The sequence below is a fragment of the Pinus tabuliformis genome, chromosome X (assembly GCF_031772625.1).
Source record: "Pinus tabuliformis cultivar Carrire ecotype Pingquan chromosome X, CPIR1, whole genome shotgun sequence".
NCBI lineage: Eukaryota > Viridiplantae > Streptophyta > Pinopsida > Pinales > Pinaceae > Pinus > Pinus tabuliformis.
In genome coordinates, this window is record NC_142308.1 from 554,664,994 (window position 1) to 554,691,416 (window position 26,423).

The window sequence follows — 26,423 nt, forward strand, 5'->3', positions numbered from 1 at the left end:
CACATTCTATTTTCAATCCATTATATGATATTGTTGCTCCAGTGCACCTTTTGTCTTCTTAAAACGAGATAATACCACGGATTATATAACTCGCAATAAGTCGAGATATGCAGGTTGTTTAAGGCAATATCCCATTTTTTTTCCGAGCCTTCTGTCTTCTTAGAACAAGATAATACCACGGATTATATAACTCACAATTGTCAAGATATGCAGGCTGTTTTAGGCAATATCCCATTTTTGTTTCTAAGCCTCTGTGACTTCAATTCTAAATGAGTTTCCATATAAAACAAGTAATTTTTTCTTTCTTTATTGAGAAAGAACATATGTTAAGTTTCTATATAATATTATGGTGAAGTTAAATATTGAATTAGTATAAAGATAATTTGTTTATGATATAAGGATCTATTTTCTTATAGTAATTGGATTATTATTAGTTTTTACTGAGGTAAGACTTTGCAATATAAAAAGTGACTTTACAATATAAAAAGCTTATTGACTTATTGAACAATGTAATTATGCAATGTTTAATTTTGAAAAACAAATAATTATTATTAGTTTTTACTGAGATAAGATTCGAGTATTTTTTTTGTTTATTTTTGTTTATTGACCAATGTAATTTATAATGTTTAACTTTGAAAAACAATTATTTATATTTCAATATTATTAAAAATAATAATTAAAATCATTATTTAAAGGTCTTATTCTTCTAGGGTACTTGATATTTTACTAGCTTAAAATTATAATTAAATTAAATCAAAACTTGATTCTGAAATAATATAAAATTAGTATAAACCTGACTTACAATGATGGGGGCTTACATAAACAATGTCGCGCCGTTCCAAAGTTGGGATTTATCAATGTTTGACATTAATCAACATGCCATTTGTTCCCTTCCATTTAAAAGTTCAACTTGGTTTCCTGATCAAGAAATATCGATTGCATCCCTCCTTCTTAGCAACTCAATAATGATAAATGACTGAATTAACACTTCAACATATAAAAAGCAGAATTGTGAAAAAACATATGTTTTGTAATGTTGCTTCTCACCCATGCTTTTGTTCTCTTTAGAAAGTGATGTTCCTAACATTTATCCAAAGGGAAATTTTGACAATTTGCCAAACTGGTGCAGCTATAAAGACAGCCAAAAATGTTAGAAATGAGTACTATAAAAGAAAGTGTCTTATGTGTCATGCAACAAGATCAGAACCGTCTTGTCAATAATCAAGCTTAACATACTAAATTTTTAACGCATCCATTCATGCTATCAAAGCAATGCAGAATCTTGTGTGAAACTTACCAGAGGTGAGCTTGCTCCACATGAAGAAGCTACGAGACGATTTACATATTCTAAGCATGTTTCTCCTTATTTCCACGTGTCACAAGAAGCAACTTCTAGACCAATAGAGGATAGCATAGAGAAGCATTCAACCCACTCCCAAATAGTGCTCAAACTTCATCTTGTATTACCAATAATCCTGACAAGAGAACGTTCCATTCCTAAAATGGTGAAAACGTATAGCGTCCCTTACTACAATTTCACGTCCAACAATCTTAGAAATAAACTTGACAGCATTATGACAGTCACCACATACACAAAGCTTCTTTATTATTCGAATAGGGCCCCCCGGAGGTGTGCTCATAAGCCCAAATGCAATGGCTAGCTTCTCACTGTGATGGTAGAGGACATGTTCCTTATGTTCATCCTCCATATCATGGAGGACAAAGTTTTTGTTCGGTACATAACCCGCCTCCTCCATTGGCCTGGCCAATGTATTCAACATTGTATGAACTTCCTCTATTTGTGGGTGTGATCTATCTGCTAACATGAATGCATGTACTCTATTCTTGACCTCAATCCTGCTGAACCCTGGCTTCTTTTTAGCGTCTCTGTCTTTCATCATTTTTCTAACCTTGGCTGCATCATCCCACTTGCCAGCTGCAGAATAGATATTTGAAAGCAACACATATTCTGAAGTATTTTTCGGCTCCAAATCGAAAAGAAATTGTGCGACACGCTTTCCTATTTCCATATTGCCGTGAACTCTGCAAGCACTGAGTAGTACCACCCAGATACTGACATAAGGTTCAAATGGCATCTTATTGATGAAATCTTCTGCCTCGTCTAGACGACCAGCACGACTAAGAAGGTCAATCATGCAAGCATGATGATCCATTCTTGGTGTGATGTTATGTTCATGCCTCATGGAATGAAAGTAATAATGTCCTCAATCTACTAGACCTATATGGCTGCAAGTAGAGAGAAACCAAGGAAGGTTATGGCATCTGGACTAATGCCTGTCAGTAGCATTTTGCTCAAAAAGTTTCAAGGTTTCCACCCCATCCCCATGCTGAGCATGACCAACAATCATTTCATTCCATGAGACAACATCACACCTATATGGCTGCAAGTAGAGAGAAACCAAGGAAGGTTATGGCATCTCTGGACTAATGCCTGTCAGTAGCATTTTGCTCAAAAAGTTTCAAGGTTTCCACCCCATCCCCATGCTGAGCATGACCAACAATCATTTCATTCCATGAGACAACATCACACTCAATCATCTTCTCGAAAACTTTCCGTGCATCTTTTATGCCTCCACATTTGGCATACATAGTAACTAGGGCGTTGACCATAGACATCTAGACATGGGTGACTCAAACCCCATACAGAGAATGTGGGCATGGATGTGTCTTCCATGCTCAAGCACTGCTAGGTTGGTACACGCACTAACAATGCTAGCAAAAGTTGCCTCATTTGGCTTCAAACCAGTGTGTTGCATTTGACAAAAGAGTTTTAGAGCCTCTTCACTATACCCATGCTGCACATACCCTGCAATCATTGCATTGCAAGAGATCACATCTTGTTCAGGAATTTTGTCTAACACTTGACGAGCATATTGTAGGCTGCCAGATTTAGCATACATGTCTACAAGAGCACTTCCAACAAACATATTTGAGTCAAAACTAGTCTGGATAATGTGGCCGTGAAGTTGTTTACCTTCTTCAAAAGTAGGTAAGCTGCAACTTACACTGAGAATGCTTGCATAAGTGAATTGATTCAGTTTCACACCTATCTGTTTCATTTGGAAACTAACCTTTAAGGCCTCTTGATAATGGTTATTATGTGTGTTATCACTGTAAAATTTCCTTAAAAAAAATTGGACAACTTACATGGTTTCTCAATTCTTGTATCAGTCATGGTCAAGTCATGGTGTTAAAGGGTCTCTAGGTCATTTCATGCTTTAAGGGTTAGGTCATAAGGTTAAAAGTCTTTTTAGATCATATCTCTTTTCCAAATAATGTTTGATAGCCTCATTCCATGTTTTAGAAGTCTTACCAGGTGTTTATAAGTCATATTTCACATCTTTTTGAAGAAATTTTGAAAGTAGCTACGAAATCACTGAATTAGGAGTTTTCGTAGCGCGCTACGAAACCCCTGTAGCAGCCTGTTTCAGAAGAAAAAACTTTGTTTTCTGCGTTTACTAGTAAATTTCCAGAAGGGGTTCTGAGCAGCAGAAAACTTAATTTTGAAAAATGAAAGAGGCTTTTATTCCTAACATACCAAACTACAACAACCTCTTTCATTTTCTTCAAATCCATTCTGAGGTGGGAGGAATTTATGATCAAACTTGCGCTACGAAACTGTTGTAGGTGCAAGTTTTCTACAGGCATATTTCTCTGTTTTACACCTGTTTTTTCAAAATCAGTTTCTGGTCACATGAAAGGGTATTTTGGAATTCTGAAGGAGGTTTATCTTCATCAACTCTCCTACTACAATAACCTATCTCAATTTCTTCATAAGTGTTTTCAATAGGGAGATACTAATCTTTCATTGAGACCCTACTTTCAGAAAATGGATTTTTCCTGTTTGCCACATGTTTTTCAAAGACATTTTCTAGACAGTTGGAGAAATGTTTTAAAAAACCAGGAGAGGTTTTTGTTCTGGACAACATGGGCTACAAAAACCTCCTTCTGTTTCGTAAAATGTGTCATGGATGAAGAGATAAAGGCTTTGTCCCACGTGCCAATTTTCAAGGATCTAAACCTAAAAACAGGGAAACATGTTCCCTAATTTCTAGGGTTTGTCATCAGCAGTTGGGTGACCACGTGGGAGGCTTCATCAAATTCGACTTCTTGAGGTTGCAAGTTGTCAAATAATGTTTTAAATGCTTAGATAAGGTTGTTGAATCATGATAAAGAGTTACACTTCTAGTTGTATTAGGTCTCTAGGACTGCTAGTTAGGTGTCATTTGCATTTAATAATTAGTTTTATGTATCAATAGGTGTCATAGTAGGGTGAATTCGAATTTCCCTCATGCTGGAGGAGGAATCTCAGTTATGTAAAGAGCTCTATATATAGAAGAAGAGCTGATGTACAAAGGGTTGGAACATTTTATGGAAAAGCTTGTATTTGGCCTATGTAAGACTCATTTTCAGTAATACATGCTTGACTTTACTTCTCAGGATTCATGAAGGGTTTTTAATGTTCAGAATATGTGATGTTGTCCTTTTCTTAATTCTTACAGTGGTATGGATGTATAATCACTCAGAATTCACTGAATGTGCTCTGACTTTCTGTATACATTTATAAACTATGTGGTCCCATATGAGTTTATGTTCTGAATGTTTAAATGCTGAATGCCCTGACTTCCATGTAGGGTTGAGTTCATTGTTATATTGAGGTGTTGTTGACTCCATAAGCCCAATGGATGTTTACTGATCATGTTCAACCATTCATATTTTTCACTTGTTTCATAGAGTTATCTATCCATATCTTTAATCAATATCATTAACCCTTTGAGAGAGCCCTCTCAGGCTAAGGAGGCTAACCCTTAGCTAAAAGATTGGTTTGAAACAGTTACACTGAGATAGTCTGATCAGCAGCCTATCAGGGTCCTATTTTGGTGATAACAATGTGCATATCCTACAATAATTACATTCCATGAGATTAAGTCTCGTGCATTTTATCAAACACACATAGTGCATCTTCTATGGTTTGAGTTTTGGCATACATTGTAACAATAGCATTGCACACGGAAACTTGGGACTGGAATCCACTTTTGATAATGTACGCATGGACCTGTCTGCCAAACCTCAAATCAATGAGAATAGCACACGCATTGACGACACTGACAAATGTCAACTCATTTGGCTTCATACCGGTCTGGTGAATTTCATTAAAAAACCTTGTGGCCTCGTCCGCTTGCCCATTTTGGGCATATCCTGCAACCATGGTAGTCCAAGAAACATTGTTTCGAACCGGCATTAAATAAAACATTTGGCGTGCACCATCTACTCTCCCACATTTGGCATACATATCAACAAGAGCAGTCCCAACAAATACATTTGACTCAAATCCGAGCTTAACAACCTGTCCATGAATTTTCCTCCCATATCCCAAATCCACCATGCTTGCACATGCACTTACAACGCTGGCTAAGGTGAACTCATCAGGTTTTGTGCCCATCCATTGCATCTGGCCATATAAATCCATGGCTTCAACCTGATCACCACATCGGGCATATGCCGCAATCATTGCATTCCAGGAAACTATGCTACGTTCATGCATTTTGTCAAACAGACATCGTGCATTTTCCACATACCCACATTTTGCATAGCCTGTAAGAACCGTAGTCCATGAACAAACATCTCATTCAGGGATTGTGTCAAACACTTGGCATGCATCCTTATTTGGGGACAAGAACACAGGTCCTTGAGCTGCGGCCATGGTTTTAATACCAATCCACTTTTGACTTCTTCCTTGCTTGGTAGCAATTTACAGAAAACTCTGTACCCCAACAACTAGTAAGCTCGAAACTTGTTCATATCAGACACTAATATATCCAGGGTTTTCAAATGGGCATCTCTAAAATTTTGGAAAAGAAATTTAAGCATTTGGCAAGTTTTGGCCTACTACTCATAAACATCAATCCAAAAAAGGAGTATGTGTTGTAGTATTTGTAAATGAGTAAACATTCAAATTTAGTTTTATATGAAAAAAGATTTAGTATGCATAATGAAACATTAAACTAAAATAATAATAATAAAACAGTTTAATTGACATCTCATATAAACTTAGTAGTGAAAAATGTCATTTTAATAGAGTTCTAGCAATTTAAGGAATTTGTGCATCCCTATATCTACGAAAATGTCACCGAGAGTTGAATTGGTTTATTAAAAACACATTCGAGGTTTTATCCAAAAGAAAGTTCATGACATCTCATATGAAGTCAGTAGTGAAAAATGTCATTTTAATATAGTTCTGGCAAGTTAAGGAATTTGTGCATTCCTATATTTACGAAAATTTCACATTTGAGGTTTTATCCAAAAGAACGTTCATAACATCTCATATGAAGTTAGTAGTGAAAAATGTCATTTTAATAGAATTCTGGTAAGTTCATCCCTATATTTACGAAAATTTCACCAAAGAGTTTGATTTCAGCAAGGAGTTTGATGGCTTTCACTTGTATTTTTCGAAACACCTAGTTGACAGAACCATGTAGTAGGAAAAGGACATTTAATTTTTACTTTCATGATGGTTTGTGACAGCTAGCAACCTTGTGTGCCCTCTTTAAAAGTGACAATTCGTTCTTAAATATGTAACATATGGAAAAACAAAATCTCCAAATACAAAAAGAAACTTAAAATAATGTACAAAAATATGTTCACATAAACAACAACTGTTACATGAATAATGGATAACCTCTATATAACATTAACTATAACTCATTATCATCCACCCTTGCTTTCAAGAATGTCCATTCACATGTTTCTATTCTTCCACACACTACTATTACTTATCCATATTCAAAACACACATAACTAATAGTTTCAAGTGTAACTCAATATCATCCACCTTTGCGTTCAACAATGTCCATTCACATGTCACTATTTTTCTACACACTATTATTTATAAAATATTTATATTCAGCATACACATAACTAACAATTTCAATTGCAACTCTTTATCATCCACCCTTGCTTTCAACAATGCCCATTCACATGTTCCTATTCTTCCACACTTTATGCCTTACAGTGTTTCCTTTGCAACATCAGGTGCAAATGCTAGTTAATTTATTATAGCATGCGGTTTGAAATCTACTTGTAAACTACCATTTATGTGAAAAAGTGATTGTGAACATCAATATATTCCTTTCTCAAAAAGGGTGATTACACATTAGGTATAAATTGCATAATAGCGCCTTTATCTATTAAAGGCCAGAAATTTATTATAGCATGTAATTTGAAATCTACTTGTAAACTACTATTTATGTGAAAAAGTGATTGTGATCGTCAATATATTCCTTTCTCAAAAAGGCATTGCATAATAGCACTTTTATCTATTAAAGGCCAGACCTTTTCAACAATTGTTCATGCTGGTTTGTTTTATACATCAGGTACAAATTACATAATAGAGCCTTTAACTATTAAAGGTGATTTTCAACAATTTTTCATGCTAGTTTGTTCAATATATATAATTTATATATTGATCAAGTTAACAATTGTTTATGCTGGTTTGTTCAATACATATTATTTATTTTACATCTTTGATCAAGTTATATAGAGTAGTATTTTGTGATCGTGTTTCTCACATCATATGTGTCAACAACAGCCACCTTAAAAAACCCACTGGAAAATGATATCCATCCGCATTAATAAAAACAATCTTGAAAAAAAAAACATAAAGATGATAATTGCAGAAACTAAAAAGATAGCCAACTAGACATGGCATACATTATTCATTATACATCAAACTAGTCAATTATTCAATCTCCAAAAAAAACAACACGCACATTCAAATACAAATAATAACCTCGAAGATAATTGCAGATATACAAAACAGTATAATCAACAAGACATGGCATATAAAATTCATTATATATCAGACTTGTCGATTACTGAATCTCCAAAAGAAACAACATGCACATTCAAATACAAATAATATCCTGGAGAAAGATTCAAAGTGTCAGTGCAGCTCTAAGCATTCCAAACTGATTGGAAAATATTGAAGTTGTAAGACCTCTAAATGACAGTCACATGACTCAACTTCAGAGAAAATTGTCATGCATCTCAAAAACTAGGATGTACTATAATACATACTCTGGGAGATCATAGCTAAAAAGCATCATTGATCTCTTGGACTCCAATTTGAAACCCACTCTTTCAACAAGTCAACATTCCTGCTTATATCTTCAATTGTATCACTCTGCAAAGTCATGATAATGTCCTTTGAGTAGCTCTCATGTGCTTCCTCGAGCAACACTTGAAAGATTTCACATTCAATATTATTTTGGAGCTTTTGTCCCATGTAACCCCTGGCAAATACTAAATGATGTTAGCTAGAAACACAAACTAACAGAATCAAGAATCTTAAAATGGCAAGCTGGTTTATGTATGATTTATATACATTTGCAAACACTCTTTAACTCCAAACATTTTCATATAAACTTACACTGCTAAGCCAAATACATCCTAGATACGATGACAGCTATGTTTTCTGATAGATATACCTATTAGTCAAGCGATCATATAGGACAGAGTTATCTGTTTGCAAAACCGCCACACAATCAAACCATCGCTCTGGAAAGAAATCGCAGCTATGGTAATCAACTATGTTTCCACCCTCATCCATCACGCCTTCAAGCTCATCATTTACCTGGCGAACAAATCAAAAATATGTAGGTAACAATTGACATTATATTATATTATAATTATTGAAAAAAATGTAGGAGCGTGATAATACATTTCACGGCCACCTAATTCCATCCCCATCAAACTCTGCATGCTGAATAAATTGATTTAAGTATTTTCCTGTTGTATAGATTTACAAAGCAATTACTTTTAAAAATGGTCATTATGTTTAATTGAAAAATCAACCAATTAAATAAATTGGCTATTAATAATGTTGGAGATGTGTTATATTCTTTACACGTATACTGTGCATTCATGCACAAAGTTTTAGCCACAAACTCATCCACAAGCATTAGATAGTGTTTGAGGCAGCACCCTGAAAAAAGGTTTCACTCTGTTATTTTTTTTCCTTTTCTTTTTTTTTGGTGTGTTTTTTAAGAGTTTTCAAACCAATGTAATCTAATACCAATGAAGGGATTAGAGTTGTAATCTAATCTGGAGTAGCAAGTTAGGGTTTGGATGCAGAATACTTAAATGTTGTATTTGTGAAGAAGATAGAGCTGCAGCTCTAAGTTAAGATGGTTTTTCCAGTTGAGGGTCTTCGGGGTAAATTTATATGTTCCATGTGTGTGTCATTGTGTACTTTCTGTTTTTCTTAGGAAACTGCATGCATTGCTTCACCTGAAAAGGTTCAAAACTTGAAAAATAAAGCATTATGTACATAGTGTTTATACAAATTCATCCACAAGCATTAGATGGGGTTTGGGGCAGCACCCTGAAAAAAAGTTTGGGTTTGTTATTTTAGTTTTTTTGTTCTTTTGATCAACGGTTTTCAAACCATTGTAGTCTAATATCAGTGAAAGGATTACAGTCAGTAATTTAATCTGGATTAGTGCGTTAACCATTCACAAATGCAACATTTGGGTATTCTGCATCCAAAACCCCTTAGTATGGTTCCCCAGTTAAGGATTTCCAAGGAATTTATCTTTTTGTATATGCCATCGTTTACTGTCTGTTTTGCTTAAGAATGTGTATGCATTGCCTCACTTGAAAAGGTTTAAAGCTTACAAATAAAATGTTATGTACAGTATTAATACTAAAAAACATATGGCATGCATGCAGCCTCCACAAGCGCTAGAAAATCTACAAAAACTCAAAAATGCATGTTGGCTGATGCCAACCCTGAACTAGTGTCTAAAGTAGCAAAATAACCAGGTCCAAGGGCCACCTAATCATAAACACTGAGAAAGAATAATGCCAGCAGCCAGTGAGAAATTATCATGGGCATCAAAGGCAGGGACCCAACCGGTGAATGCAGGAGCATCATCTACATATTGCTCCCAACCATCATTAGTAACCTTAGGAGGCTTGGGGTTCTCAGAAACGACCAAGGCCAAGGTCGGAAATAGCTTATCATTCTTGGATGGGGCATGGGAGTCAGGACCAACAATACCCACAGTTACTACAATCTTGAACACATTTACCTTCTCAACAACAATATCCATTGCCACTTCAGTGAGACAATGCTAACTGGGGCCGAGAGGGGTCAAGTAGTTGCATGCTCATTGCAGAGAAGGTTCCACTCAAGAACTCCAAGAGTTAGAACTTCTGTGTGTCCATCACCATCCAAATATCACATACTTGCACAGTGACTTACAAGGATAGATTGGTACATGTCAAGGCATCAGCATACCATGAGAATGTGTGAAAAGGCTCTTTATCTATGTTGCATGGGGACCCGTCCCCCCCAAAAATACTCACGTACACTGTGTCCCCGCGTTCTAGGGACTTTTGGACCTATATGTAATATCCCTTCTCCACAAACTTCTGATTTTCATTTAAAAATTTCTGAGTTTTTAATTTGAGTTTCAGTGTGGTATTTCTTCGAACAGTATTCTGCTGTAGGTGTTCTCTAGGAATTCCACTTCAGAAAAAATATACACATAGAGCAGTATGTAACTCAAACAAAACCTCCCAAGCATTCAACTGATATATAGACCAGAAATATGTTTTTCTTCATAATAAATATCAACTAGAACAGACCCATTATATTTCACTGTGCAAGTATACTGGAAATTAAATGGTTTAGAGGAACATGGGTACAATAGAAGATTGGAGGAAATTCCTCAGCCCTCAACAACTTGTATACATATATCAGAATTTGTCTCTCTGTGAACAGCAGCTAGAATGTGCCAGGAACCAGGGATTCGACCTTCTTGTGGGACTGGATTATCACCCTTCAACGCTACCTTCAGTCCTGTAACCAATCTGTTGTTGTATGTATTTTAATGGCTCAGTTTCTGAACGCAGAACACGTCCATCTCCAGCACAAACGCTCAGCCAATGACACAGCAAGGATTTCACTCATATAACCATAATAAATTGTTCCATTTACTAACTGAACTCGTCCAGGCCAATGAGGGAGACACAACTCAGTCAAACAGTAAGAATTCGGCCTCAGGGTTGCAGACCTAGTCACAGTCACGAATGGAGAGCTTTGTTCTTCCTTAAACAATGAAACTTGAGCTACTTAGCCAGAACTCGTCCCAGCACCTTGAAATACGTTCAACCACAAGAAAATTAACTCGACTCCTTTGCTTGGTGCCTCCACTAAGCGGTGGACCCAGCCATTAGAATTTGTGGGAATCGTGCTGCCCATTCTGCCCTGTAGATTCAGTCACGCAAGCCTCTGCCATTCTAATTCTTTAAAAAGGGATCTGAACTGGCCCCACCATAAAATATGCAGCTCTCTCAGTAATTCGTGGGTCCCATGAAACTGGAGTATTTATTAATTTGTCGTTGGCTCTTCATTCTCCATGAAACCTTCAGCCTATCATAGGAAATAGGAAAATGCAGTATAAGGATATAAAACAATTGATAAGCTTGAGTACCTCAATATTTCTCAGAAAATTCGTTCTCCATTGAAGCTCTACGGTGAAATCTAAGTGACTTCACTCTCAGACTAGGGGGTCTCGTTGCAAAACCGAAGTCTGCTTCCTCTTCCTCTTCCAACTCTCTCCAAAAGGTCTATTTTCGAACTCACACAATGTACGAATGCAGGGAGCCTCCTCAATTCCCTTCTTTAATGAGTTTGGGATTGTCTTTTCATCTTCACCTTCCCTTTTGTCTTTTCCTCTTCACCTTCCCTTTTTTCCCTCTTTATTTATTTTTTCTTTTTCCTTTTTATTAAATTCACTTTTATAAAGTCACTTTATGATACTTTCATTTTATAAAGTTAAAGTGACATCCAACTTGCCTAGGAAATATTTTCCTTTCTCCTTAGGCAAAATTAAGTCCCCTTGTTAATTATTTCACCGCCTTAGCCTACGGGAACCACTTTAGGCTAGCGGACTCCGTCATAAGCTTCCTCTGGGGACGGGAGGATTATAGTCATCCCCGCCCAAGATTGCTTTTCCTCAAACAATTTCAATTCAGGATGTTGATAAGGAGTGGTTATTACTATTTGCACACCCTCCTCGAGTTCTATAACATGCTCAGAGCCTCTATCTGGTGGTCTACTTAGAGGAATATCATCAAAAACTTTATGATGTTTACGAAGTAATACTTGTATGTCATCTGAGTGTGGTCATGGATGCTCTAACTGTCTGTTATCTGTAATAAGGCACTCTACTGCCCACTCGATATCACCGTGTTTCAATACAGCCTCCATGTGGTTGGACGACACGAGCTTTGGCAAGTATTTATGCATGGCTCTCAAGACTACCCTCCTGCCATCTATTGGATCATTGAACTCCATTTCCATGTTCCGTTGATCTGTGGTGTACTTTCCTATGTAATAAAGCCACTGACACCCCAACACCACATTAGCGTCTGGCACATCCACTACAAAGAAGTCATTTGTCATTGTATAGTTTCCCATGGTGAGTTGTAGCTTGGGGATGTACCTGTTGCAGTCCATATGATGTTTCCCGGGTATGATGATTGTAAAACCATTGAATTCTGCTGTAGGAATTGCCCTTCGTTCCACCAGCTCTGCATCTATGAAGTTGTGAGAAGCCCCACCATCAACCAGTATTGTCACCTTGTGCCTGGCTATAACCCCTCTAACTCTGAAGGTATGGTATCTAGGGAATCCTGACATAGAGGCAAGAATAGGAGCTTGGCCCTCTGCATGCGAGGACTCACCTCCAACGGTTTGGTGCATCTTCCCCTGTATTTGTCCTTGTGTTGGTCCCTGTATCGGTCTATGTCCCTGCTCCTCATCATTGTCACTCTCTGAGCACACCTCAATGTAGTGGGCCTTGCCCGCTTTGTCTTTGCCCGCACACTTGTGCCCCGGTGCCCAAGGTTCTTGACAACTGAAACAAAGTTTCTTCTTCCTCAACTCTTTTCAAGTCTCCTCATCCAACTTTGGTTTCTTGGTCCACTCCTTTTGAAAGGGCTTGACCTCATTACCCTTAGGAGTGAATTTATTTTTGGAAGTTGCATCCTGTAAGTCCCTGGTTTTATTGATTGTTGCATGAAGTGTGGTGGGTTCAAAACTCTTGACCCATCCACGTAGAGGTTCTGCCAACCCCTCTACAAATAGCATCACCAATCTGGCCTCTGAAATATCTGTGACCATGACTGCTAGTCTCTGAAACTCTGCAATATAAGCCTCCGGACTACCTATCTGCTTGAGTTGTGCCAGCTCTCTAAAATGTATCTTTGGATCCTTCCTGTCAAAGCGCTCAATAAGCCTCTGAGTGAACTCTGTGTATGAGATGATGTTGTTATGTCCCAACGTCACCAACCCATGGTACCACCACTCATGGGCCTCACCATCCAAGTGCAGGGTGGCCAATTTGATAGCCTCCTCCTCTGTCATATGATGCAGCTGAAAATAAGTGTCCAATTTTTGCACCCATGATCTAGCTGAGTATTTGGACGACCCATCAAAACAAGGGATGGTCACCTTCCCCAATGTTTTCTGCAGCTCATGATTCTGCCTTGGAAACCTCTGAGATGGTTTGGGCCTGCTCTTTAGCTAAAGATGGCAAAAATCCGTGAAGCTCATAGCAGCGTGGAAATCCCGTCCTAAAGATTGATATTGTTCCATGTAATCTGCATAAGGGATTCCAAAATCAGCCTGCTTTGTTAAGTCTTCTGTGGCCTGCTGCACAAACTGAGGCATATTGGGTCTGGCCATTTTGCCATTAGTTTGGGATGGAGTTTGGGATGGATTCTGTAAGTCTGGGCTTGACTGCTTTCAGCACTGTTGGACCCTTCCCCATTCAATGGCTCTTTTCCAGTGGAAGCCCTTATGTGTGTCATACCCTTCATTGCCTCCACTATCTCTTTTTGGCCCTTGGCCAAGTCATTTATGGCCTTGAGTAAGCTATTAAAATCTTGTTCCTCCTTATCCCCCATATCTGGCCTTTCAAACTCAGGTGTTTTCTCTAACCCCTTGCCCCCTTCTGGCGTTTCTTCACTTTCTGTATCAGGGATATCTTCCTCTGAAAGGGGAGTTGGTTCTCTGTAATTGTGCTTCCTCCTATATGTTATTCCTGTGTATGGATTTTCTTCTGTCATGAATTTTTCAGCCCACTGTTTTCAAGCCAAACCCACAGGCTGAGCCAAGATTAAGGCTTTGATACCACTGTAATATCCCTTCTCCACAAACTTATGATTTTCATTTAAAATTTTCCGAGTTTTTAGTTTTTGTTTCAGTGTGGTATTTCTTCTAACGGTTTGCTTATATTATGTTGTAGGTGTTCTCTAGGAATTCCACTTCAGAAAAATATAAACAGAGAGCAGTGTGTAACTCAAACAAGACCTCCCAAGCATTCAACTGATATATTTAATATCCCAAGAAGTTATATGGACCGGAAATATGTTTTTTTCATAATAAATATCAACTAGAACAGACCCATTATATTTCACTGTGCAAGTACACTGGAAATTAATTGGTTTAGAGGAACATGGGTACAACAGAAGATTAGAGGAAGTTCCTCAGCCCTCAACAACTTGGATACATATATCAGAATTTGTCTCTCTGTGAACAGCAGCCAGAATGTGCCAGGAACCAGGGATTCGACCTTCTTGTGGGACTAGATTATCACCCTTCAACGCTACCTTCAGTCCTGTAACGAATCTGTTGTTGTATGTATTTTAATGGCTCTGTTTCTGAATGCAGAACACGTCCATCTCCAGCACAAACGCTCAGCCAATGACACAGTAAGGATTTCACTCATATAACCATAATAAATCATTCCATTTACTAACTTAACTTGTCCAAGGCAATGAGGGAGACACGACTCAGTCAAACACTATGAATTTGGCCTCAGGGTTGCAGACTTAGTCATAGTCACAAATGGAGAGCTTCGTTCTTCCTTAAACAATGAAACTTGAGCTACTTAAGCCAGAACTCGTCCCAGCACACCTTGAAATACATTCAACCACAAGAAAATTAACTTGACTCCTTTGCTTGGTGCCTCCACTAAGCAGTGGACCCAGCCATTAGAATTTGTGGGAATTGCGCTCCCCATTCTACCCTGTAGATTCAATCACGCAAGCCTCTGCCATTCTAATTCTTTAAAAAGGGATCTGAACTTGCCCCACCATAAAATATGCAGCTCTCTCAGTAATTCGTCGGTCCCATGAAACTAGAGTATTTATTAATTTTTCGTTGGCTCTTCATTGTCCATGAAACCTTCATCTTGTCATAGGAAATAGGAAAATGCAGTATGAGGATATAAAACAATTGATAAGCTTGAGTACCTCAATATTTCTCAGAATCTCGGATGCGGGTGACAACAAAGGACAATGAGGTGGCTGCCAGTTGGGTTGGCATGTGGCGAGAGCACATGGCCTCCAACAGGGCTGCACAGTGGTCCAAAAATGGCATTAACCATCGCCATAATTGCACCTCAAATGAAGACTGCCATCACTCGGTTAACCACCATCACCCTCGGCTCAAGGTAACGATGCACTCTTGGGAAAATACCGCCTCTGATCCTGCCATTCCTCCCCTGCAACCTCGGCCCCTGCAATGCCTCTGCCCTCATGCAGTGGCGGCACCCAGCTCTCGCACAACCACTGGGAGACGTTGTAGTCTTTATTGCTGCATCGATTTTGGCTCGGGTATCCATTTCACCCACAGTCTGAATCTTCAATTTCTCATCCCTTTGGCCCTGGTTGCTCATCCCTCTGCGGAATTGCTTGTTAGCTCCACTACGACTGTGCATCCCACTGTGCCCAATTCAAACCAAAATTCGCCTCCATTTGCAGAAAGCATGGTGCGCCATAGGATGCATAGCCGAAGAGGTGGGAACCGAGGGAGCTTGAGTTGCTCACAGCACTCCTCTGCTTCGAAGTCCACCTCCTCTCTCGCTGAGCAGCACACGGACCGCTACCCCAACATGCGCAGTGGCAGAGGTCGCTCCCACTTGGTGGCCTCTGCAACACCTCCTAGCAACTTCCCCTCCACCTCTGGCCCCTCTCCCAGAAGCACTCCACCAACCCCTCAACCTCATTCCCAGCACGCCCAATTTACCTTTCGCTCTGCCCTAAACCAACCCCTCATCACCACCACCATCATCGTTAGCTTCCATGAGGAAAAGCAAAATTCTGAGGCATAAGACTCTCAGGCTGGTGGTCAACTCATAGCCACTGAGGAACAAAGTGCAATGGATGTTGGTTGCACCGCAGCAATGGGGCCCTCGAACATTGCTGGTAGTGGAAGCACCATAGCAAGGAGTAGCCAAATCAAGGCCAAAGCAGAGCTGGCTCAGACGAGTCGTCAAGGTGTGGAGGAGCGAAGCTAGGAACAGCAAACCAAATGCGCAGGGAAAGAAGTGGAAACGGCTCCGCAGAGGAACTGGGTCATTGATGAATACTGTTGCATCATTGAGGAAGAACAACCGGAGTTGCAGGTGGGCGACACGGAGACTTCGCAACTGCCAAGTGGCGACATGGACACATACAGATGCTTCATCGTGGAGGAGCACCCTCCGTCGCCGCCACGTATCTAGCTGCCACCTCTTTGCCATGTGTTCGTCGCCTGAGCTGCCACCCTGCTGCTACTCAACATGCCACGCGTATGCCTAGTAGACTGCCACTCAGCAAGCCTCGTGTCTCAGGTTCATTGGGACTTTGTTCTTTTGTTTCTGATTTCATTTGCTTTTTGGGGAAAACTAAAAGTTTAGATTCTTGAAATGGGTTTACCTTTTCTAGTCTCCTTAGTAACAAGGCTGCAAAACTAGTTAATTTGCTGGTTTCCCCTGCATGGGCAGCAAGACAACTTTTTTGAGACACTTTGGTTAAGAACTGGCTTCCCTTATGGGCAGTTCATTTCTAGTTTTTTGCTGGTTGATGTCTTTCCTCTGGCATAGCTAAGTACAGGCTTCAGCCTCAGTGTATGATATTTTTTACCTTAATAGAATTAGCATAACTTAGAGAAAATAACAACAACAACAATATATATATATATATATATATATATATGTATATATATTTCTTAGAAAATTCGTTCTCCATTGAAGCTCTACGGTGAAATCTGAGTGACTTCACTCTCAGACTAGGGGGTCTCGTTGCAACAGCGAAGTCTGCTATGGTAGCTAGGGCTCCAAAGCCCTCAGCTTCCTCTTCCAACTCTCTCCAAGAGCTCTCTCTTCAAACTCACACAATGTACGAATGCAAGGAGCCTCCTCAATTCCCTTCTTTAATGAGTTAGGATTGTCTTTTCATCTTCACCTTCCCTTTTTTCCCTCTTTATTTATTTTTTCTTTTTCCTTTCTATTAAAGTCACTTTATAAAGTTAAAGTGACATCCAACTTGCCTAGAAAATATTTTCCTTTCTCCTTTAATAAAGTCTCCTTAAGCAAATTTAAGTCCCCTTATTAATTATTTCACCGCTTTAGCCTACACGAACCACCTTAGGCTAGCAGACTCCGTCATAAGCTTCCTATGGGGACATGGACATTACACCATAAAAAATGTCCCCAAATTGTTAGGGACTCCATCGGGGACTCGAGGACTTGCAGGCCGTCCCCAAGACATTCCAGACATATTTCAAGGATGTTTTTGGCAGATTTCAGGGATGTTTTGGGCAGGTTTTAGGGATAATCCAAGCATATAGCTTCATTTTTTTACAATCATAGACATTGATGATTGAACAATATGATCATTTTTCCCATTTATTTATTTTTGGAATGCATTGAATCTAAATTTTTTGTACAAGTTGCAGCTCAAAACATGGGTTTTGTATGATGGGTTTCATTTTGGATTTCTAGTGATTTAGATATTGTATTTTCAATGGTAAAATTACAAAACGCAGCCTCCATGTCAAGAAAACAGAAAATACGTTTTAAAAGGCTGATCCTTGTGGTTATTTTTCTTGTTCTTTCTCACTTTTTGGATCATCTCAGCTTTTACATATTGTATATGGGTTTCAAAGAGTCATTCAAGTTCAGTGCTTCCATCATCCCAACCCCAAGCATTGTGAAAACAATCAGATAGTAGTGAATTGGATTGGGTACTAAATGTTTAAATAAATTCCTATTCAATCCCTTTCTTAATCTGAAATATGAATTTAATATCTTTAAAAAACCAAAGTATTTTATAGTGGTTTTCAACACAACTGTAAAAGTTTGCAAAACCTATTGAAAAGAGAATGCCTTTTATGTTTAACATAGTCATCATTAACAAGAAATATGAGGAAAAAAACTGCTATAAAGACAGTTCTCTGTCATAGATTGTTCATGGACCTTATTACAAATTTAAAGTAGTTACACTTAAGTTTCCTAAAGCTAAAGTTCATGTCTAGTGGCCAATAATGGAATGTCACTCAACCATTTTTTAAATTGTTTGAGATTTTAATTGACAAGTGTAAGGGTTGTGCATAATACTATAAAGTATAGCTTGTTATGCTTACAAGCTTGAAACAACTAGAAATATTAATATTGAATTCTGCATATATATAATTGCCGTCCCCTGAAAATTTGGGGGTGCGCTCTAGCTGTTCCAAGGACTCATCTGCCCGTCCCTACTGTTCCCCGTCCCCAAAACTAGTGCAATATAGCTCTTTATCCAACACATCAATGTGAAGAGAGATGATTGCCTGACAAAGCATCCTTCCATGAAATAGAGGCAGGGAGATATTGCTGACACAAAAGCTTGAATCCAGGTCCATACAGAACTGGCTAAGGGACAAATCCAGAAATGATGTTTCAAGGCCTCAACTTGTCCACATCAAAGGCAACAGAAATTTTTAACTACAAGGTATGCCATAATTTTGTCTACTGGTAGATCCCCCACAATAAGAAACCATGCAAATGGGCACTTTTCAGCACCAAGGCCAGTTTCCAAAGGCTTTGTCAACATTTTACATCCACATAATAAATAGAGCTACACTGAAAGAATTTGTCCTACAACTAAAAACAGATAGACTTAAACACCAATCAAAGCTTCAGATTTGTATAAACAGAAGCACTGAATGTAAATCTCGGAAGCCCAAACACCAAAGCATATCAAGAGATGAGATCAATGCTGCAAAGGAAGAAACCTAATCTACACATACTACAGCATGAATGTAGCAAACAAGAAGCTGAAAATCAGTAACAGCAATCACTATCTTCTCATCAACACATAAGAAAAATACAATACCATCATCAGGGGAAGACAATGGCTTCACTCAGGCCCTGCACACTTTCTTGATAGAATCACTCTACTTTAGCTCACTATATATAAGCCTAACTAGAGTGCTCTCTCTCACTGTGTCAAACTTGACAAGGGAGGGAGAAGCAGTCACAAAAGTAATGGCTAATAATACATTCATGAAAGGAATTGTCTGATACTAGCAGCAAGGAATTTCTTCTCAGGGGATGCACCCTACTTAGCATGTCTAACTCCACTACTTCTTACAAATGATTTGCCTATAGATGATTCTTAGCATGTTTCAAAGGATCTCCCTTCTTCACATCCTGATGATAATCCTCCATTTATGTGTGTTTTCTCAAGCACTCCTACAATGACTGGCCAAAGCAAGTATGCAATTCTCCTTTAGGTGGGAGAAAATTGACAAGGTCCTTAAGAGTGGATATGGCCTACTTAGGCATAGGCCTTTCCCTAGTGAGAAAAGGAAGACCTGAGAGAGCGTCTTCAACATTATGGTGTTGCAGCCACTAGAACAGGAATACTAGATGGAGCCTTTTGTATAAGAGGAGGTTTTTGTATAGATAATGATGAGGACCTATACAAAATCCTCCACTAGTTGAAGAAGGAAGACCCAAGAGAGTGTCTTCAACAGTATGGTGCTGCAGCCACTAGAAGAGGAATACTAGATGGCGCATTTCGTCTAAGAGGAGGTTTTTGTATAGATAATGATGAGGACCCATACAAAAGCCTCCACTAGTCGAAGAAGGAAGACCCGAGAGAGTGTCTTCAACATTATGGTGCTGCAGCCACTAGAAGAGGAATACTAGATAGAGCATTTTGTCTAAGAGGAGGTTTTTGTATAGATAATGATGAGGACCTTATACAAAAGCCTCCTCTTATACAAAATGCTCCATCTAGTATTCCTCTTCTAGTGGCTGCAGCACCATAATGTTGAAGACACTCTCGCAGGTCTTCCTTCTCAGACTAGGACAAGGCCTATGCCTAATTAGGCCATATCCACTCTCAAAGACCTCGTCAATTTTCTTCCATCTAAAGGAGAATTTCAAACTCACTAGAAGCCTCATGCTCCATATGCTTTCTCACCAAAGTAGATGATGATGGAGATTCCAATGCATATAATCAAGCAAAGAATCTCCTCAACAGAATGTACTTTCATGTATTGTATATGATGCATTGATCAAGTATTAGACTCGGGAATTTGTTCCCTTACAAAGGGTAAAAATATTGTTGGTTATTATGAGTCCATGTGACCAAGTTTGGTGTCAATGCATTGATTGAAAGCCATAAAGCTCGACTTGTTGCTAAGGAATTTTCACCAAAGAAGGATGTTAACTACATTAAGATTTTTGCTCTAGTTACTAGGATTGATGTTGATGTTTGTAGCATCGGACAAGCACTTCCACACAGGTTTAGCGTCAAACGTGTGGAAGTCGTCCAAAAGGTTCTTTCTATTTTGTAACTCATTTTAATTAAAGTTAATTAGTAAACTGAAAAGTCTTTTATTAGGGAGATGATTAATGTCTAATAAAATGTAAAGTATTTACTTTAAAGATTTAGATGTAGTCTCCCTTGTTGATTGAGATTTAATCTCAATCATCAATCTCATTGACAGATTATAGAGTTACAGAGACTTGGTCATCAACTCAATGTTATAAAAGAAAGATGAAGTGAAAGAAAAAGACACGGAGAGTGTAATACACCGAGTGTTCCAAAAACACGAGTAATAAAGGACTTTCACTCAATGTGCAAGTCCAAAGGAGAAAATAGTAAACAGTGTAAGCAGCAAAAGGAGATTAACCCAACTCTCAAAAATTGAAAGGGTCATACAAAACAGATACAGAGGCAACTTCAGGTGGCCATACAAATTTCTCAGATGAGTTTCAGCAGCAGCAGGAAGGTTTTTACACGAGGTTTTAGCAGGGCCATATAGGTTGTACAATGCACCAGAACAGCCAAGTTTTGCTGTAAATTTTTTCTTGTTTTCTCAGTGGGCTATTTTCCCAGTTTGGGAACACTTGTAAGCTTCGAGTAATTTCAATGAAAAGCTAATATTTGAAGGGCAGAAATTTGTGTGTGTATTTTGGAAATTGGTTTCCTGCAGCTTCCCGCTAATTTTTTATTTCCAATTAAATTTCTAGCAAGTGCATTTTATTCTTTGAGTTGAAGAATTCAATCTAAACTAATTTTTCAGTAAGGAAATCATAAGGAATCAAGTTACCTAGGTTGCTGACATAGAGATTTTAACAATGTATTCATTCAGATGACACAATTTATTGCTCACTCATTGAATTGGGTAATTCGTCAAATGGTTGTCAAAAGTGCCTTCTTCATGGAGACTTTGAAGTGGAAATTCATATGCAGCAGCCTCCATGGTTTGTCCAAAATGATCCTACACCATTACTTTGTAAACTTGAGAAGTTTTTGTATGGGCTTAAGTTGGCACCTCAAGCTTAGTATGAGAAATTCACACATTCTTTCTTAGTTGAGGCCTCTCCCACTGTGCGGTTGAGAATGATCTCTATATTCATCATTGCAACAGTTAGAAATTCGTCGAAGTGCTTTATGTTGATGACTTCATCATCGTTAATCATTCACCATCCATGATTATAGAACTAAAGTTATGACTTTAAGACTCTTGCAATCATTGATCTAGGCCTACTCCGCTACTTTCTCAATCTCTGGATTATTTAGTTTTTCTCTATGATAGCGCTTTCTCAGCCCCAGTGTGCTTTAAATCTTCTACAATGCTTCAAGATGGATTATCAGCTTATTCAAAGCCTATTGATTCTTGTTGAATTTATATGTTAATGAATTTTATCGCAAATTCAGAAATTCCAGCTCACAGTGAAGGTTTCCAAAACATAGTCTGTATGAACTTCAATCTTAGGGTTGATTTGAAATATTAATCTACAATAACAAATAATGAACAATCTTTCATCTCACTTCAACCCAACACACTAAGCAATGCAAGAGAAAAGATGCCAAACATATTTCAGCAAGTTTCAATGCTTGATGCACACTTTTCCAAGTATAAACCAGATCTAAACTAACTTTAATTACTACAGATTTACAGTAGTAAATCTAGCGTATTATTTTCAATTTGTTTGTCAAATCACTAAAAAATTTCAGCCCTTAAATAAATCAAATCTGTTGATTTTGGGTAGCATCGGATGTGCTCTAGCCATAAAAATTGGTGGAGAGGCTAAAGCACATGAGATCTCCAAGACCTAGAAATGGTTTGGACAGATTGTACCCAGTTTGGAAGATATTAAAATAATTAATATTTTTAATGGAGTTCCTAAGTCTAAACTTAGGAAAAATAAAATATTAATGGGTATTAATATAAAACTGGGTTAGAAGATTCCAAAAGTCATGGATCAAGCCAAATCTAATCTTAGCCGTTGATTAGAGATTTAATCTTGGTCGTTGATGGACCAACAAGAAAAGTATAAGAGGAGGCTTGAGGGTCAATTGGAGAACACACCAGAGTGATCAGTCATTCATTTTGCTAGAGCGGGGTTGCTAAGCAAAGTTGAATCAGTGATCAGCAGCGAGGGGCAGTGAGTACGAGGCAGAGAGGCAGGGACAATACTGGGAGACCAGCACAGAAGCAGAGAGAGCGAGAGCAGCAGTCAATCCAGGCTACGCAGAGCCCAGCAGAGGCAGCGCAAAGCCCAGAGAGACTGCGTCATCCACGCAGAGGGCAGAGGGAGTGACGCAGAGGCTCCCAGAGGCTGCGCAGTGCCTCAAAGGGCTGACGCAGAGGGTCTTGGCACTGACGCAGGTCAACAGGAGGTTGACGCAGAGGCCATAAGGGCCAGAGCTGAGCTTCAGTTGTGCAGGAGAGGGTTTCGTGGGACTTGTTTTCTGAATACCTATTTCCAGATATAGAGGTATTGTTGCCATGTATTTTTCTCTGTCGGTTGAGCCGGTTAGGCACCTAGTTGTACTCAGATAGACTGCATAATAATATAACCCTCTGAATAGCTGCATCAGTTTTCCTGCATTGGGTTTTAATTGTGTCACTTGTGTGCTTGTTTTCTTTCAGTTGATGATCTGTAGATGTTGTGACTGTATTGTGTTTAGTTTGATATTTAAATGTATTAAATAACTTGTTCAAATTGAAACAAGTAGAAGAAATAAACCAGCAGAATACAGATTAATTTTATAACGGATAGACTTAGAAAATTGAACAAAATCAACATGAACAATAAGCACTATAAATTACCCAATCGAGAAGACAATGAAAGTTGCAAATCAAATTTGCAATTACACAAGTATTGCAAAGTTGGAAACCTCATATATATGTAATAGAAAGTACATGTACATACCACAACTTTACCACAGAGTTGGTACAAACTTTCTATTATAAAAACTGAGCGCATAAAGAAACCAAGAAACCTCTAAAGATTTATTTGTATTGAGCCAACAGAGAGAGCGACAACGTCCCTTAATGGTCAATCTACTAACTACATCAAGCTTATCTTGGAATTTTACATATTTTTCAGGACCAAAAGCCTTAGTGAGAATGTTTGCAATCTGATCCTCTGTCGGACAGTATTGCAGCTTAATAGATCCATCTTCTACAAGTTATTTGATGCGGCCTAGTGTACATCAACATGTTTGGTATGCTCATGGAAGACTGGATTCTTGGCAAGTTTCATCACCCCTTGGTTGTCACATAACAGAGGTGTTGACACATTTGAAAGCATCCTCCTAAGCCACACTGCCTCGCATGCTCCTTTCACTCCTCGATATTCTACTTCTATTGAGGAAAGGGATACTACACAATGCATCTTTTTGTTCCATGTGACTACATGTGCCAAGGCTGGAAAGATATCCAAAGGTGGGTTTTATGTCATCAAAAGAACCTGCTCAATCTGAATCTATATACCCACATAGTGTAGGGTCTTTGTTTCTATTGTAAGGAATGACAAATTCAAGTGTCCCTTCCACAATCTCAGAACTCACTTCAATATTGTCCAATGATCTATCTTTGGCACTGTCATGAATCTGGAAATGAAGCTCATAGTGAAACTCAAATCAGGTCTAGTGGTTGTAAGATATATCAAGCTACCCACTAGTTGCTTGTTACTAACTTATTAACTGCATTAGGTTCAGTTTTCGTTGAAATTTCAACCTTTCTCCATTGGTGTAGATGAGATTTTGCAACAGGGAAAATTTTAAGAACCCCCCCTAAATTTATAAATATAATAAATGGGCGAATCTCCATGGTATATAGGAAAAATGGAAGGCGATTTTATCAATAATATAATATGTATATATAATTTTTTGGCGAATCTCTCACTAGGCATGTCAAATATTTTACTCGATTATAAAATCTTGTAAGATCTTGGAGAGTCTTTCACTAAATAATAAAACTTTGTAAAGTCCTAGTGAATCTTAGCATAGGCTACATGCTGGTTTAATTCCCCCATTTAAATAGGCTACATTCCAGGTGAATACCATGGGTCAATACCATGTGCCATTTTTATTTTTATTAATTCTAATATTAGTGTTAATAATGTTTTTTTGCATGGTATTAATAACAATCTAGTCCATGGTATTTGTCCCATAGTATTTTGGCCATAGGTTTCACCTAAATATAACCCATTTTTTGAGTGTTCATAAATATAAGGTGACTTATGGAGTAAATATAAAAAAATGTTTTATTTGTTTACCATACCTCTCATTTATTTATATTTTTATTAATTTACCATACCTCTTTTACAAATATGGTATTTGGCCCATAGGATTCACTTAAATAAAACCTCTTTCTTGAGCCTTCGTAAATAGAATGAGGGTTATGGACTAAATATAAAAAGAGGTTTTATTTATTTACGATATGTCTAGTTTATTTATATTTTTATTTATTTACCATACCTTTTGAGTAAGTATAAAAAGACGTTTTATTTATTTACCATACCTCCACTTTACTTATATTTTTATTTGTTTACACCCTTACATGTATATAAGGTGACTTATGGAGTAAATATAAAAAACGTTTTATTTATTTACCATACCTCTCATTTATTTATATTTTTATTAATTTACCATACCTCTTTTATAAATATGGTATTTGGCCCATAGGATTCACTTAAATAAAATCTATTCTTGAAAATGGGCGAATGGATTCACTTAAATAAAACCTATTCTTGAAAATGGGCGAATGGATTCACTTAAATAAAACCTATTCTTGAAAATGGGCGAATGGAAGGTTGTAAGTCCTAATTTCAAGGGCTAAATTTACCTTTTTTACCCTCTCCCTTAAAATAAGGTGGGCTATTTGAGGTGATTTGTAAAAATGTACTATGATACAAAATATTCGCCCACTAAAAATTTAAAACCCATTAATTTCGCCAAAGGGCGAACATTCGCCCCTAATATTATCCTTGTTTTGCAATCTATCATTATGAACTTGCCCAACAAACTCCTAGAATATTTTGCCTGTGAGACAAAAACATCACTGCCTATTTGCCAAACTTCTACACTTAGATGATAGTGTAGGAGACCTATATCAATCATGTCAAAAGCATTGTTCATACTAGACTTGATTTGTTCTATTGCCTTTTCCTCACTACCTATAATAATAATATCATCTACATAAATGAATAGAAGAATGATATCATCACCAATTCTTTTGACTTACATGTTGAATCTAAAGGACTTTGAGGGAACCCTTGTTCATCCAAATACCTATCAATCTTGATGTACCTTGCCCTAGGTGCCTGTTTCAAACCTTATAGAGCCTTCTTCAATCTACAGACCAAATACTCCTTCCCTAAAACCTGAAAACCCTTTGGCTGATACATGTAGAGTTCTTCCTACAAATCTCCATTAAGGAATTGCACTTTCACATCCATCTGATGGACCTTCTAGCCAAATTGTGATGCCACAGCTAGAACAATTTAGATGTTGCTCATCTTTGTCATAGGAGCAAAGGTCTCCTTGTAGTCAATGTCCTCTCGCTAAGTGTAATGACCCATCGCTTATTATAGGGTACACAAGAAAATTAACGTGCACACGATGCATCCATATGATAGCTACATACATATGCATCTTATGTATTGCACTAGTATACATACTAGCTAATATTGGAAAATGTCAAAATTTCGGGTAATTAATTGATTATTGAAGTAAATCCCTAACTCACCAAGAATATAATGAATATATCAAGC

The 26,423-nt window shown here is 38.0% G+C and overlaps 1 protein-coding gene and 3 pseudogenes across 1 annotated transcript in view; all 4 read right to left on the bottom strand.

Moving 5' to 3' along the window:
• Positions 1–1,463: 1,463 nt before the first annotated feature.
• LOC149141208 (pentatricopeptide repeat-containing protein At2g22070 pseudogene) lies at positions 1,464–2,174 on the bottom strand (annotated as a pseudogene).
• A 271-nt stretch (positions 2,175–2,445) lies between these two features.
• Positions 2,446–3,080, bottom strand: LOC149141209 (putative pentatricopeptide repeat-containing protein At3g13770, mitochondrial pseudogene; annotated as a pseudogene).
• A 1,865-nt stretch (positions 3,081–4,945) lies between these two features.
• On the bottom strand, positions 4,946–5,566 carry LOC149141210 (putative pentatricopeptide repeat-containing protein At3g23330 pseudogene; annotated as a pseudogene).
• A 2,210-nt stretch (positions 5,567–7,776) lies between these two features.
• AAK6 (P-loop containing nucleoside triphosphate hydrolases superfamily protein) overlaps positions 7,777–26,423 on the bottom strand; it is an 87,710-nt gene continuing 69,063 nt past the window's right edge. Inside the window, exons 2-3 of the mRNA XM_089449462.1 lie at positions 8,508–8,653; positions 7,777–8,312 (exon numbers count right to left, since the gene is read on the bottom strand). Coding sequence (XP_089305588.1) covers positions 8,123–8,312; positions 8,508–8,653 — 336 coding nt within the window. The 3' untranslated portion in view covers positions 7,777–8,122. The remainder of the gene's footprint in view (positions 8,313–8,507; positions 8,654–26,423) is intronic.